At 40.7% G+C, this 12,710-nt stretch overlaps 1 protein-coding gene across 5 annotated transcripts in view; it reads left to right on the top strand.

Moving 5' to 3' along the window:
• Positions 1 to 12,710, top strand: part of LOC104131259 (alpha-1,3-mannosyl-glycoprotein 4-beta-N-acetylglucosaminyltransferase B) — a 36,884-nt gene that overhangs the window by 4,509 nt on the left and 19,665 nt on the right. For 4 of the 5 annotated variants that reach the window (XM_035899949.1, XM_035899951.1, XM_009644412.2 and 1 more), the window contains exons 2-4: positions 5,196 to 5,357; positions 9,125 to 9,265; positions 11,138 to 11,271. In XM_035899949.1, coding sequence (XP_035755842.1) covers positions 5,210 to 5,357; positions 9,125 to 9,265; positions 11,138 to 11,271 — 423 coding nt within the window. In that variant the 5' untranslated portion in view covers positions 5,196 to 5,209. Of the gene's footprint in view, positions 1 to 5,195; positions 5,358 to 9,124; positions 9,266 to 11,137; positions 11,272 to 12,710 lie in introns of those variants that run through there. The other variant, XM_035899952.1, reaches the window with a different exon arrangement.

Below are 12,710 nucleotides of genomic sequence, written 5' to 3'. Positions count from 1 at the left end.
TGCCGTGGGGTTAATGCAGTGTCCCTCTGCTGCTGCATGGAAGCTCCTGATGTGGATGCTGTCAAAGACGAGCAGATGCCCTGGCAGCGCAGAACTGCTGCCTGGTTCCTCTGCTTGCTGAGACGCCTACATAGGGAGCTATAAAAACACTGTGAGAGAGCCCTCGCCGCACGTGAAGCCCCGTGCCCTGGCTTACCAAGCCTGCGTGTTTGATACTGCTGTGTCACAGCCAGGCAAAGGTTTCAGCCAGCCGGCCGGGGAAGTGTGCCTGCCTGAAATTAATCTTTTTCTTCCTACTTGTAGCCTCTGCCATCCGCCGTAGCAATAGCCCCTGCAGCCCAGTTGCCGTCAGTGCATGGGCAGTTCAGAGGAGCGGAAACAATTAGAAGGTTCTTAACCTGCTCACCTAACCTTCCCTTTTCAGCTGTGTAAAATAAACCAGCCTTGGCACTGACTGGCTTCAGAGGCTCCAGAAGATTTAAGATAGGCGTAAGACGTGCCGCGTCCTATGCTTAAAGCTCAACAATCGAAGCTGCCCCAGTTCTGACGAACATTGAACATAATGGGTGAATGTACCCTTTGCCGGTGAAGCAGTTTCTGACTTTATGGTAGTTTTTCTTGGCTGTCTCTAACCTGTTGGGAGACAGGCAGAACTCTGTGCTGTAATGCTATAAACAAAATATTTAAAGATCACGCGCAAATTCGGGAAGGCATCCTTACCTGGAAAGGTGCTTAAATACCCGTAGGCTTTAGCACATTGGTGAATTTGTGTAAGAGCTGGCTTTTCTGAACTAAGACAGAGGCATTGCTTGGGAGGATTTTGTTTTTTCCCCCTTCTTACACTGAGAGAAGAAAACCCAAGCTTGCAAAGCATGTAATGAGATTTAGAAAGGTGTCTCTATTTTAGATCAGTTACAGGAAGATAACAAACCGCCACAGTTGTTAGTGCAATGCATGCCTCAATGGTTTAATATGCTTCGTTAACCTGAACAGCAGTTCCAAGCACGGAGTATGACAAGATCTGTTGCAGTTAGTGGGCTTATATAGTTTTCTTTTAAAGAGGGCATTAACCAAAGTTCAGCTTTTAAAAGGAAATGCCTTCAGGTACGAATGTCTTCAGTCTAGCTTGTAATCAAGAAATAGGAACAAGAGTGACTGCTAGACTACGGGGTGTTTTCTTTCCTCCTTTCTGCCGCTCCCAATTTTCCTTTTGTTTTCTTTTTGCTTTGAATGCTGGGAGGAGTTAGGGATTAATTGTTCCACAGCTCTTAGATATTGCCAGAAATCAATTGTTAATAAGACTGGAAGCATTTATGATGGTAGGAAGTATGCATGCATGGAGCTAAGAGAAATAATCGGTCAACTTTCAGAATGAGTATTTGCTTTAGAGGTTAAGCATTGTTTCTAAACAGTTTTGGTTTCCGGTGCAGAGAGAGAGAGAGATATGTATCTATTAGGAGATAACACAAGATTGCTTTTAAAACCATTTTAAGTATTGCCATCTCAGAATTACAGTAGCCATAAGTATATACAAGGGTGTGTAGTAAACGGTCAGAGGAAATGCTGTAGCAGAGCTGAAAATTCGTTGCACAAGCCTTGAGTGCTATTGCTGATTCTGGTTGGCGATTGGGATTTTTTTTTTTTTTCTCCCCTGACTTGTAGCCAGTGTAACCCCACTGAAATGTCTTAGCAGTGTTTCCTTAGCCCAGCGGAGTGATTTATCTTCAGCTCACCATGGGGAAAAGAAGCCTTTACCTTCATTTACTTGTTACCGGTTTGCCATAGGCCCTCGTCTTGCTATTTTCCGGTTTTATCCTGACATTCCCCCTCGCTGATAGAACCGGTGGTAGACAAGGTGTTGCCAAGTCAGGCTGTCGCAGGGGTCAGGCAGTGGTTCGTGATACAGCCGAAGCTCCTTTCTCCTGGCCCTCCTTGCCAGAGCGAGCTGTAGTTGTGAGAACGCCCTGTTTCCAAGCAAGCTATTGCAAGCGGCTGGCTTTGTTCTGGCTAGATCCCTTGGTACTTAAAGAGCAACACTTGCCCCCACCACTCTAAAATCCATTTAAACTTAACGGCCATTTAAATATTTAGAGTATATAGCTTCATTATGCTTCTAATTTTATCTTCTTCGCTTGCTACAAGTGTATCAGTAACAAATACCGTTCATGACAGTACCTTATTGCACAGCAACATACAAAAAGTTAAGTACTGCTTTCCAAACACGCATTTTTTGCCAAAGGTTTACTAAGAGTTAATGCTGCTCATTTACGTGTGCTCTGATAACACTTAGACTGTTTCATGGTCCATTTCGAACTATCTATGTTTATAATAACAAACTTGTTCTTCGCTAAGGGTGAGCGAAGACTACGTTCCTTTTGACAAACCCTTGCTTCCCCAGCTGCCAGAATTGAATGAGGTAAGCAATTGCTATGAGTCTTGTTCTCCTAACCCAACGGAGGCATCGATTCTGAAGGACTCAGCAAAGTGGTTTCCTTCTTCTGGCCTGCAGAAATGGGTAAGGCCAGTTTCAGATGCCAGCTGCTCTGGGTGCACTCAGCCATTGCTGAGTACTGACCTTTTCATTTTCCAGGGACATCTACGATATTTTGGTAGGCTCACCCCTAGGTAAGCAAGTAAAACTACAGTTATTTGGTGCCTGCCAAAATGTCAGCCCAGTAGTGACACCGGTAGCTTTGAGTCACGCTGACACCAGGTAGCTGAAAGAATTGTAGAGAGGGACCTACAGTGTTATTCTTCATCTGCAGTTTCTTTACTGATTTCTCCTATAATACACTTGGATTGAGGGGATTTTTAGTTTGGTTTAGCAAAATCTTACACTATTGTAGCACTGGAAATGTCAATGGGACCAAGACTTTCCAAAATTTAATTACGAAACAGCTCCCTGATTCCCTCTTCAGAAGCAGTAAGTTGCATCCCGTGAGAATGTGTATTTATCCTAAGGTTGTGGGCTTGCTCTTTGTTGTTTGCATCTTCCCAGGAGCACGTGGAACTTTACTGCAGGTTAAACCTTGGCTTTTTCTTGGTGCTTGATGCTATCTGACTCGTAATAAAAAGGCAACTGGAATTTAAAGAAAAATGCACATCCCTTAGCGTATCTTTAGTTTATACCTCTGAATTTGTCTTGGAATTGCAAGATAAATCTTCACCTTGTTTACGTGTATTGATGCTGCGTGGAATCACTTTCTTGCTATGAAAACAGTATGATTAATGCCTATCAGTCGCCTAAATCAGCTTAAACCATTTTATTCATATACATTCTAAAGCAAAACGCTAAAGGCTGGATAATAACACAGGAAACGCAGCTGTCAAAGAAAGGCATAAAACAAGAAAGCGTATTCCTACATAGTAGTTGACAAAAGGGATCATCCTTAGGTCCTCCAATAATTTAGCTCTTTTGGGGTTCTAGCTCTGTAGCCTGATGCCTCAAGAAAGGCTTGCATTGGAAATCTAGTTCAACCTTTCCCCTGCAGTTGTTAAAAGATGGACTCTCCATCTGTTTTCTCATTTGATCGACCTTTTATTTATTTATTTATGTACGTACTTACTGATTTTAGGGAAGCCTACTTCAGTAAAGCAGAACTTTTCTTGCTGCACGCAGCTGAAATAATCCAGTTTTCCCATTCCTTCAGCACCGCTAAATGTACATTCAGAGCTGCATCGTACAGAATACTCCTAGATATGAATGCCTTTCTTGCAAGTGAAAACATTTTTAAGACTGTCAGAAAATTTTAGGAAGTATTCAGTTCACGGGCATTTTACCAAACATACTTTAAATTTTTAATAAGACCACTAATAATAACAATACAGATCATATGTTTACTTCTTTTTTCTAACTACTTTATTCCTAGATGTTTTAAACTTTGGGGTCTTCCAATCATACATTTATTGATTACTTTAAGGACTTGTGTTTACTGCAAATAAAAAACCCTGTTTATCCAATACGCAAATTAATTCCAGTTTGAAGTGCCTCTGCAAATCCTCACAAATTTGTATTGCCTGCACATTTTGCTCTTAGTCTCTTTTACAGGCTGAAATACTCAGGAATTCACTTTTGCTGAGAGACAATGGTGGGTCCTAGAAAATGAGTCCTGCCAAGGATGGGACTCGCCACAGTCTGCAAATAGAATGGGAGAAGTGTCTAAATAACAGCATTTAATGAAAGAAAAACTCAGTTCAAAAAGCAGCATTATAAAACATTTTTAAATGAAGTAGAAGTCCCCTCCTGCCCTCTACTTTCTTTACTCCCGGTTGCAAAGCGAGTGACATTATTGAAGCGTTGCCTTATATTAATTTTTATAAGTCTAACAATCTTTATCGACGTGGCGATGAGGCGGTGGAGCACTGATGGATGTGAGTCTTGTGTATCACCTAGGATAACTGCGAAGTTCTGGCAGTACGTCTTTATCGACGTGGCGATGAGGCGGTGGAGCACCGATGGATGTGAGTCTTGTGTATCACTGCGAAGTTCTAGCAGTACTTGGTTCTGAGGAGGGTGGATCTTCTGTAGATGTAACATTGACATTATCTGAGAATACTGTGCAGAACAGCAGAGGCGTCTGATAACCACGAGTGAGAGTGCAGCGTGTCTAGTATCAGTCTGATTGTAGAGTATTTCAGCAAAGGTGGGCTATATATTATGAAGGTATCCTTCAATCCTGAGCGCAGCTCCAGTTGTTATCTAATTAAATGTATCCAGGAGTTCAAATAACCATCTTTGCTAATAGTTAATATACTCCAGGCACTTTTTAACTCCTAGATAAAGACTGAATACCTTAATAGCTGTAGCTTAAGCTTAATAGCGTCTTACACAAGAGACAAGCCATTCCGTAACGTGACACAGGTCATCAAGGTTTGTCACTTAGTGAAAAACGTTGGCTTTACTGGATAGCACCTTCCCCTGCAACTCAGTCTTTCACTTACTTTGTCCTTGTTACGGATGTCGTATTCTTGTTCTTGTCTTCAATTACAAGCCTTTCCCCAGCTGTGCTCCATAAACTCTACTTAATACTCTTCCAGGCTTCTTCATTCCACAAATAAACCTGGAGCGGCCTCTTTTATTGTTGTTGATACACTTCTGGTCATGTTTTCTTCTGGATCGTCTTCTATTCTTAAGCTTTCTCTTTATTGCAGCACATAATTCACCTCTTTAAAATGAAATTATGTTCTCATTGCAGAAAATGACTTAGACATGTACCAAAGCCAGTTTCTGGAACTTCGGCAAAGACTATTGCATGCTGAAAAGGAAAGTAAAAAAAGGTCGCGTGAACTGAGCAGTGCCCTAGATGAAATTAAACGTATAGTTGCAGAAAGAATGAACTTGACAGCAAATCATACAGGTTTGTATGTATAAAAATGTACTGTGTCAACGGTTCAAAGTTTTGTGTGCTCATGTCACTTTATCACTGCTGCGGGGAGAAAAATAATTGGTTTGATTATATTAGCATTAGGTAGAAGTTTCTACTGTTAAAAAAGGGTGGGGAAGTAATCTCCAGCCCTTCTTTAAATGGGATTGGTTAGTAACTAAACAAGTAAGGAGAGGAAAAAAAAAAGGTGGGGGGGGACGCACTAGACCGCAGCGGTGCCTTAGTGGCAAAGCTGTAGGTATTGCCAATCGAGTTTCTTACAGTGCCTGTCCCTCTCTTGCTGCCAGCTACAGAGCACTGAATAAGCTGGTTTTACCAGCTTTTACTATGCCACTCCATCCTGATTGATAGTAGGGCTGTGTCTGACCTGGAAGGCAGGTGCACCTCCTCGGATGTTCCCCAGTCCTGGTCCCCCTCCTGTCCAGGTGGAGTGACTTTTTGGGGGGACTTTTTGGCCATGAGTGCTCTGCCATCCTGCCGGCGGGCCCCAGGCACCGAGGTGTGCGTGGTGGGTGCGTGGCCTCATCTCAGCAGGCAGACCACCTGAGGCTGGGTGCTTGCCTGAACCTAGGAGCTGAGAAGCCCCGTGAGGTTTTGCTGGTTAGATGCAGCCTGAGAATGTTCCCTCTGGAATTTATTTTTATCTTGCAAGTAGTTTGTTAATGATCTGAAGGAAATGTGAATGCTTGTAAGTGATGCCAATTAAAAAAAAACTTTTTTGGGGGGGAGGGGGTTTCTTGCTTTTTTTTTTTTTTTTTTTTGAGGAACACCAACAGGCAATTAAGTTTAACGATATGGCTTCTTCTCATTGTTTAATTAAACTCATTATTTCTTTAAAAATGTATTAGATCCTCGCCTTACAGACTGTTGTATGTCTCTATCTATCTGCACGCTGTAGTTGCGTACAATAGCTTAGACTCTTTGGTTTTGTCCCCTAAAAGAAATGACGTAGTAGTGCAGGATCTGCCTTCCTCCCTGTTCAGGCTGGAAGAGCTACTTCCCTGGGGAGAGAAGGAAAACCAGAAGGGGCATCTTTGCCCTGGAGTCACTCCACAACACACCCCGACTTCAAAAAGAGTCTGGATGCTACTGAAAGCTACTTTTTTAAAAATCCTTACCAGCTTTAGAAGAGAGACCATGGTGTCAGCTACCAGTAGCCCCACATACTGTGGACAGAGAGTTAGTACCTAATGCACATAACAGCAGTAAAGCAAGTTCCCCTTCCCTCTGTTCTTCGTTCCTGTTGGAGCCAGCTGAGTATCAGGAAGTATTCAGGCTGTCAATTCACAGGATTCAAAGCAGAAATTTCTTAAAATCACTGAATAGTTTTCCTTTTATTTTTACTTACTCTTCTGCTTCACATCCCAGCCAAGTTTTATTATACAACAAAAATGAAAAGTTTTATTGTATGCAAAAAAACCCTGAAGTCCCTTGCCTGACCCTTGATAGGTACTACTTCCAAATAAAAATGGAAAGTCCTTGAGAAGTTATGAAGGTGGTTTAAAAAAAAAAGTCTGTATGCGGCAAAATTCCAGTATACGTAATGGCAAAGCAGAGTGGGAGGAGTTATGGGTCTCTTTTTCATCACAAATGCCTGGACATACATATATATATTTATTTATTTCACCTGTTTACTGTAGAGCAGGGGATCTGTCAAGTCATAATTTTTGGTGGGAATATCTTTTGGAAGTTGAAAAACTTCAAACAAATGTTGTCCATTCAGTAGGCCTCTGTCTTCATTGATCTAAGCTGAGTGGGTAAAGCTGATGATGGTCATTTGTAAGAGTTGTTTTCATAGAATCATAGAATGGTTTGGGTTGGAAGGGACCTTAAAGATCATCTAATTCCAATGCCCCTGCCATGGGCAGGGAACACCTTCCACTAGACCAGGTTGCTCAAAGTCCTGTCCAACCTGGCCTTGAACACTTCCAGGGATGGGGCATCCACAACTTCTCTGGGCAACCTGTTCCAGTGCCTCACCACCCTCACAGTGAAGAATTTCTTCCTTATAACTAACCTCAATCTACCTTCTCTCAGTTTAAAGCCATTACCCCTTGTCCTACCACCACACACCCTTGTAAAAAGTCCCTCTCCAGCTTTCGTGTAGGCCCCCTTCAGGCACTGGAAGGCTGCTTATAAGGTCTCCCAGGTCATGTTGAGCTTCTCATCAGCCAACACCTCCAAGTCCTCAAGGCTGCTCTCAATCCATTCTCTGCCCAGCCTGTATTTGTGCTTGGGATTGCCCCAACCCATCTGCAGGACCTTGAACCTGGGTTTTAAGTAATTTTGAATGGTGATAAATTTGGGGAGTTATCTTAGATGCATTTCTTAGGAAAAGTAACTTTCCATCTAAGTCAATAAACTTTCTGTTGCTTTGCTGACTGTGAAACTGAGTTTTCAAGTTTTCTGCAGATTGGAAGGCTGTTAATGTGATTTTGTTGGCTAAAACTAATTGCGGTGGTGTTTGATATCACAAAGTGCCCTAGCACCAGCCTCCTTGCACAACTGATAACGTGTCTGGAGGAGGCACCCAGTGAAGTATGAATTACTTTAGATAACTTCATAGGAGCTTTATTTTTCTTTCAGGGCAAAAAGACATACACATTGTAGGTAGCTGGTAGGGTATAGAAAAATTCAGCAACAGAGAATGACAGACAGAATTCTGGTATGAGTGCCATATGCTGCCTGTGTCAGAAAAGCAAGATTTAAGCCTTTAGACAACTGGTAAATAGTCTGGAGTGATCTTCAGGTTTGTTTCCAAGCAGTTTTCTTAAATATTAGAAAGAGCATTTGCTATTCTTCGTAAATATAGTCTTCATTTTAATCCATTCAAATACCTTTTTTAAAATTGCATGGTGCATACTATCACTGCCCCCATGGGTATCTTACATTAAGCACTTTTTTTTTTTTTTTTACAAGCTTATAATTGTTTGTATAATGATTTTAGAATTAAGTTGTTCAAGTTTTTATGAAATTTATTTTAAAGAATTTTTGCCACCACTGAAACATGCAGGAAGATACATTAGGAAATTAATGGTATCTGGGTTTTATATGGATTATTTAAAAAAAAAAAAAAGGGATTATTTTTATAAGGTCACACTTGAGTTATTTCAACATGAATAAATAACCTAATTATTTTCATCTTTATTTTAAAGTAAAGAAAAAAAAAAGTATTCCCTACTTTAATTTCAACTACTACAGTCTTTTGTTTCTCAAATAGTTTCTAATGGCCTTTCTGCCATAGGACTTTTTATAACCTGAGAACTTCTGTTTGAGCCCCGAAAACCACTGTGTGTTACGTCTTGGGGAGAGCATTTAACTTCGCTGAGTAATTAAGAAAGTTACTAATGAGAATCTTCCCTTCTTTTCATTTAAAAAGTTGCTTGCCAACTGCACAAAAACCAAACCAGGTTTTTTTCTGCTGCTTTTAAAATAATTGCTTATTGTGTTTTAAGATGGCTCAATCCTGCAACTGTCAGGCGCAGGGAAATGCAGGTGGAGTTCCCAGGAAGTTCGGGCTCTGCCTGGGGGTGGGGGTCATATTGGGCAACTCTCAGTTTATTACTGAAGGGTAGTATGTAATATATATGGCATGTAATCACTTCTGAGGAACAGTTCTGATTGAGTAACCTCGCGTGTGGTAATCTGCTAGTACTCAGTTGAGGAGAACAGTTGAAATAACAGGCTTCACTGCTAGCTTTTTATTTGATGTGTATATGTGGGTTTGTTGTTTCTTTAAGAGGATGTGAAGTGGGACGAGTTAAACTCCACCAGAAGACTCCCCGTGCATCTTACAAACATGTACTACTATCTACCTCACCTTCGAGAATATGAAGAGGCCATTTTCCCAAACGTTATTTTTGGGCGACAGAGGACTGGAGGTAGGAAATAACATTTGGCTTATGTTTTCTGTATGTTTATATTTTATGTTAAGTTCTCTCAATGAAGCATGCTCAAAGTTCAGAGAGGGGTTTTCTTCTTAAACTTTATAATGTTGCCAAACTGAAGAAATTTTAATGGGGCTGGCAAAAACACTTTTACCACTCCCATCCCAATTTCAAGTCTTCCCCAAGGCATTCTGATAAACCTTTTCAAATACCACCAGTCATAACTGAAAAGCAATATTATTTTTGCTCTTAGTCATGGGTCCATGTCGCAAGGATGCATTAGCTGACATTTTTTTCCCCCAAAATTAGTATGAGTGAGGAAGCCAGGAAGAATTTACTTTTCACACAGTTTGCTGAAGTTAGAAGCAAATGGAAAGGTGATGTGATCATTTGAAGGACATTAATAAATCTTCAGTGTAAATTTTTCATCCAGATGAGAAACCAGCTGACACCTGCACAAATCATAATGAATTCCAGTGAGTTATAATGCGAATGATTAAGTTACATCTTTTCCTAATTGTTGTGTGGTAGGTAAAAAGAGCATTCAAAAGCAATAAGCAAACAAGGAACTCATCAACTGTTTTGCTGAGTTTTGTATTTTGTTGAAATTTTTACTTTTCTCTGGGGTGATTTCATATAAAGAGACATTGGCAGCACTTTTGGTTTAACTAAAAAAAAAAAAAAATAACTAGGCCGTGCCCACGACATGGGCTAGTGGTTCTACTGAGTAGTGCTGTGGTTCTCACTGGAGTGAGATCTATGAGCCCAGAGGTCAGTGTGAGTATGCAAAAGACCGCACGTAGTCAGCAAAATTATTTGCAAAAAAACCTCAGAAACCCAGAAACATTCACAAGCAAGGAAGGGGAAAAAATACCCCCACAAAGAAAATGAATATGTAATAAAAGAATGCTGCATTTGCTGCATGTTTAATTTTCATTTATTTGTACATGAAAATCACAATAGCAAGACCACACTTCAACAAGTACAGGCTGACCTTCAGTGTGTAAAACCAAATAAAACCCCAGTGGTTTAGCAGGTTCTGTGCTGGGAAGGAACGCTGGCGGTTTTGAGCTGATGCTGGCACAAGTGATGAAGTCCGGAGGAAGTCGCTAACTGCACCTAATCCTTTCCTTCAAAATCTGCTGCTTCCTTACCAGCCTCACGAGGTTGTGGTGATTAGGGATCTTCTGCAAGGACTAAGATTTCTATAGGTTAATGGAGCTATATTAGGTCACTGACTTCAGTAATGCCCTCACCAATGAAAAAAAGGTTCTGCTTACAAACTAATGATGTAATATAGCACAGGTTTGCTACTAGCGGAGTCTTTGCCATGGACAATTTCAGTTCCTTTCTTCTTGTTATTGATGATGTCAAAGCCATGGATTCATATCCCTTAAACTGCTCAGAAAGATTTTTGAGACTTTGATTTTTGGATTCTTTTCTGAGATACACAGCACTCACCTCCTGTGACAACTTGCTCAGTAAAGCAGCGTCGGTTTAACTCTTACTGCTCAGAACTCCAACTCCATACCAAGAGCCTAGCACTTAGTTTGCAATACCCCGTTCTGAAACGCAATAGCAGATACCTGTGTGTTTGCCAGAGGTAGTAACATCTCCAAGTTCTCAAATGTTGACAGCCTACACAGTGTAGACCTGGTGCTTATAATACAGACGCAGGTGTCTCTAACCTAAACTTACCTGGAGATCTCTTTCCTTCCAGGTAGCAAAGCAAGTGCTGTCACAGTGCTATGGGAATGTTAACTGTCACAAAGTCTCATGGTCACATCAAGACAAAATTAAAATGTAATTTAATTTTCCCCTTACCTGACTTAAAATTACGTGGCTTGTGGACTTCTTTCTTTGCAGTCTCACTAGTGATGGGGATTCCTACTGTGAGAAGGGAAAAACAACATTATCTGATTAAAACACTGCATTCCCTACTGTATGAACTTTCTGACGAGCAAAAGAACGACTGTGTAATAATCGTCTTCATAGCAGAGGTAAGTTCACATGGAAAGGTGCAGTATAGAAATACAATACAGAGATTTATGTCTTAGTGTAACAGTGTAGGAGAGGGTGCAAAATACTGTTAGCTAGGCCCTTGGGAGGGATTTCTTCAGGGCTGGAGGAGACAGTGAGGAGTTAGTGGCTCAGTGTTCATATATGGAAAAAAACCCTGTAAATCAAATGATCAAAGGGCAAAAAGTCATATTACATTTACAAACACAGTTGTTGCAGTCAGATTTTTCAAATAAAGCCATATGATCTCATTATTTGTCTCTGGAAGTATTCTACTTCAAGAACGAAATGTAAATCCTCCACAGAAAAGTTCCATAGAACCTGAGAAAAGTAAACTTACTAAGTCTAACAAAAGTTCAGATTATTTATCTGCTGCTTTGATATCATTGATCTTGCAAAGTACCTTGACATGCTTCTGCATGTGTATTGGCATTTCTTGTGAAAGAGAAAAGTGTTCAGAGACTTGAACGGTTCCATGTTTGGGAGAGTAAACAGTGCTCAAGGTAAAATATTAGGGGTGAATGAATTTTTTCTTATTCCAAAATGTCTTGATCACATTGGGGGGAAAAAAGCCACAGAAGGGAATTAGCTAGTGATAGTTACTTACAGGTAAAAAGACTGTGATTATTCAGACGTCATGTTTATTCTTCATATTTCTTTGTCCTTCCCTCAACAACATTCCATTTCATACATGTATTCATTAACAGTTAAAGTTTGCTTTTTTAGTTTAGTCATCACTTAGAGCAGCTTTGCAGCTGTAAGGCTGTCAAATAGGATCTACTTCACTTGATTTAAGTTAGGTCACGAGTTCTACTTTTCTGTTTGGATCACAACGATGAGTAGATAGGCCCAATTTTACTGGCTGTAGTTCCTCTTCAGCATAATTTTCAGGAGCTGAACTTATTTTCCGGTTGCTATTTCCCAATGAAGAGCCCTGGCAATGACAAGCTTTGTGTCGCTGCCATTCAGACAAACCTTCTATTCCAGGGCTTCAGAGGGTTCTTTGAGTTTTTAAGGGTTAACTTCTGAATAGTAGAGTTTCCCACTGTGGACAGTTTAAAAGTGGCTCTTTTAACAAACAGTAGCTTTGGTTGTAGTAAATACGTCATTTCAGCCCATTTAGGATTAAATTGCCTTTGTAAGAATCAGTCTCTCCCCTTTCTCCCGTCCCCGAAGTCACGTTCTTGCAGCTTCCGTTTTCCAGTCATGCAGTAAATCAGAGCAGGTCGATTGTGCCGATATGAGAGATGATAAGAACATTTAATTATGAGAAGGGGGCAGGTGTGTTGACTGATCGTGAATCCACACCTTCCTTTTTCCCAGAAAGTTTCAGAAGAGCAGGTTAAATGTTTACATCGTGGGTTAAGTCAGAGTAACTTATTGACCGAAAGTGAGTTTCAAAGTTGTTGGTATTTTTTTC

This window comes from Egretta garzetta, unplaced genomic scaffold (assembly GCF_000687185.1).
Source record: "Egretta garzetta isolate BGI_Z169 unplaced genomic scaffold, ASM68718v1 scaffold448, whole genome shotgun sequence".
Taxonomy (NCBI): Eukaryota; Metazoa; Chordata; class Aves; order Pelecaniformes; family Ardeidae; genus Egretta; species Egretta garzetta.
The sequence above is the reverse complement of the archived record's forward strand: the minus strand, read 5'-3'. Positions and strand labels throughout refer to the sequence as shown.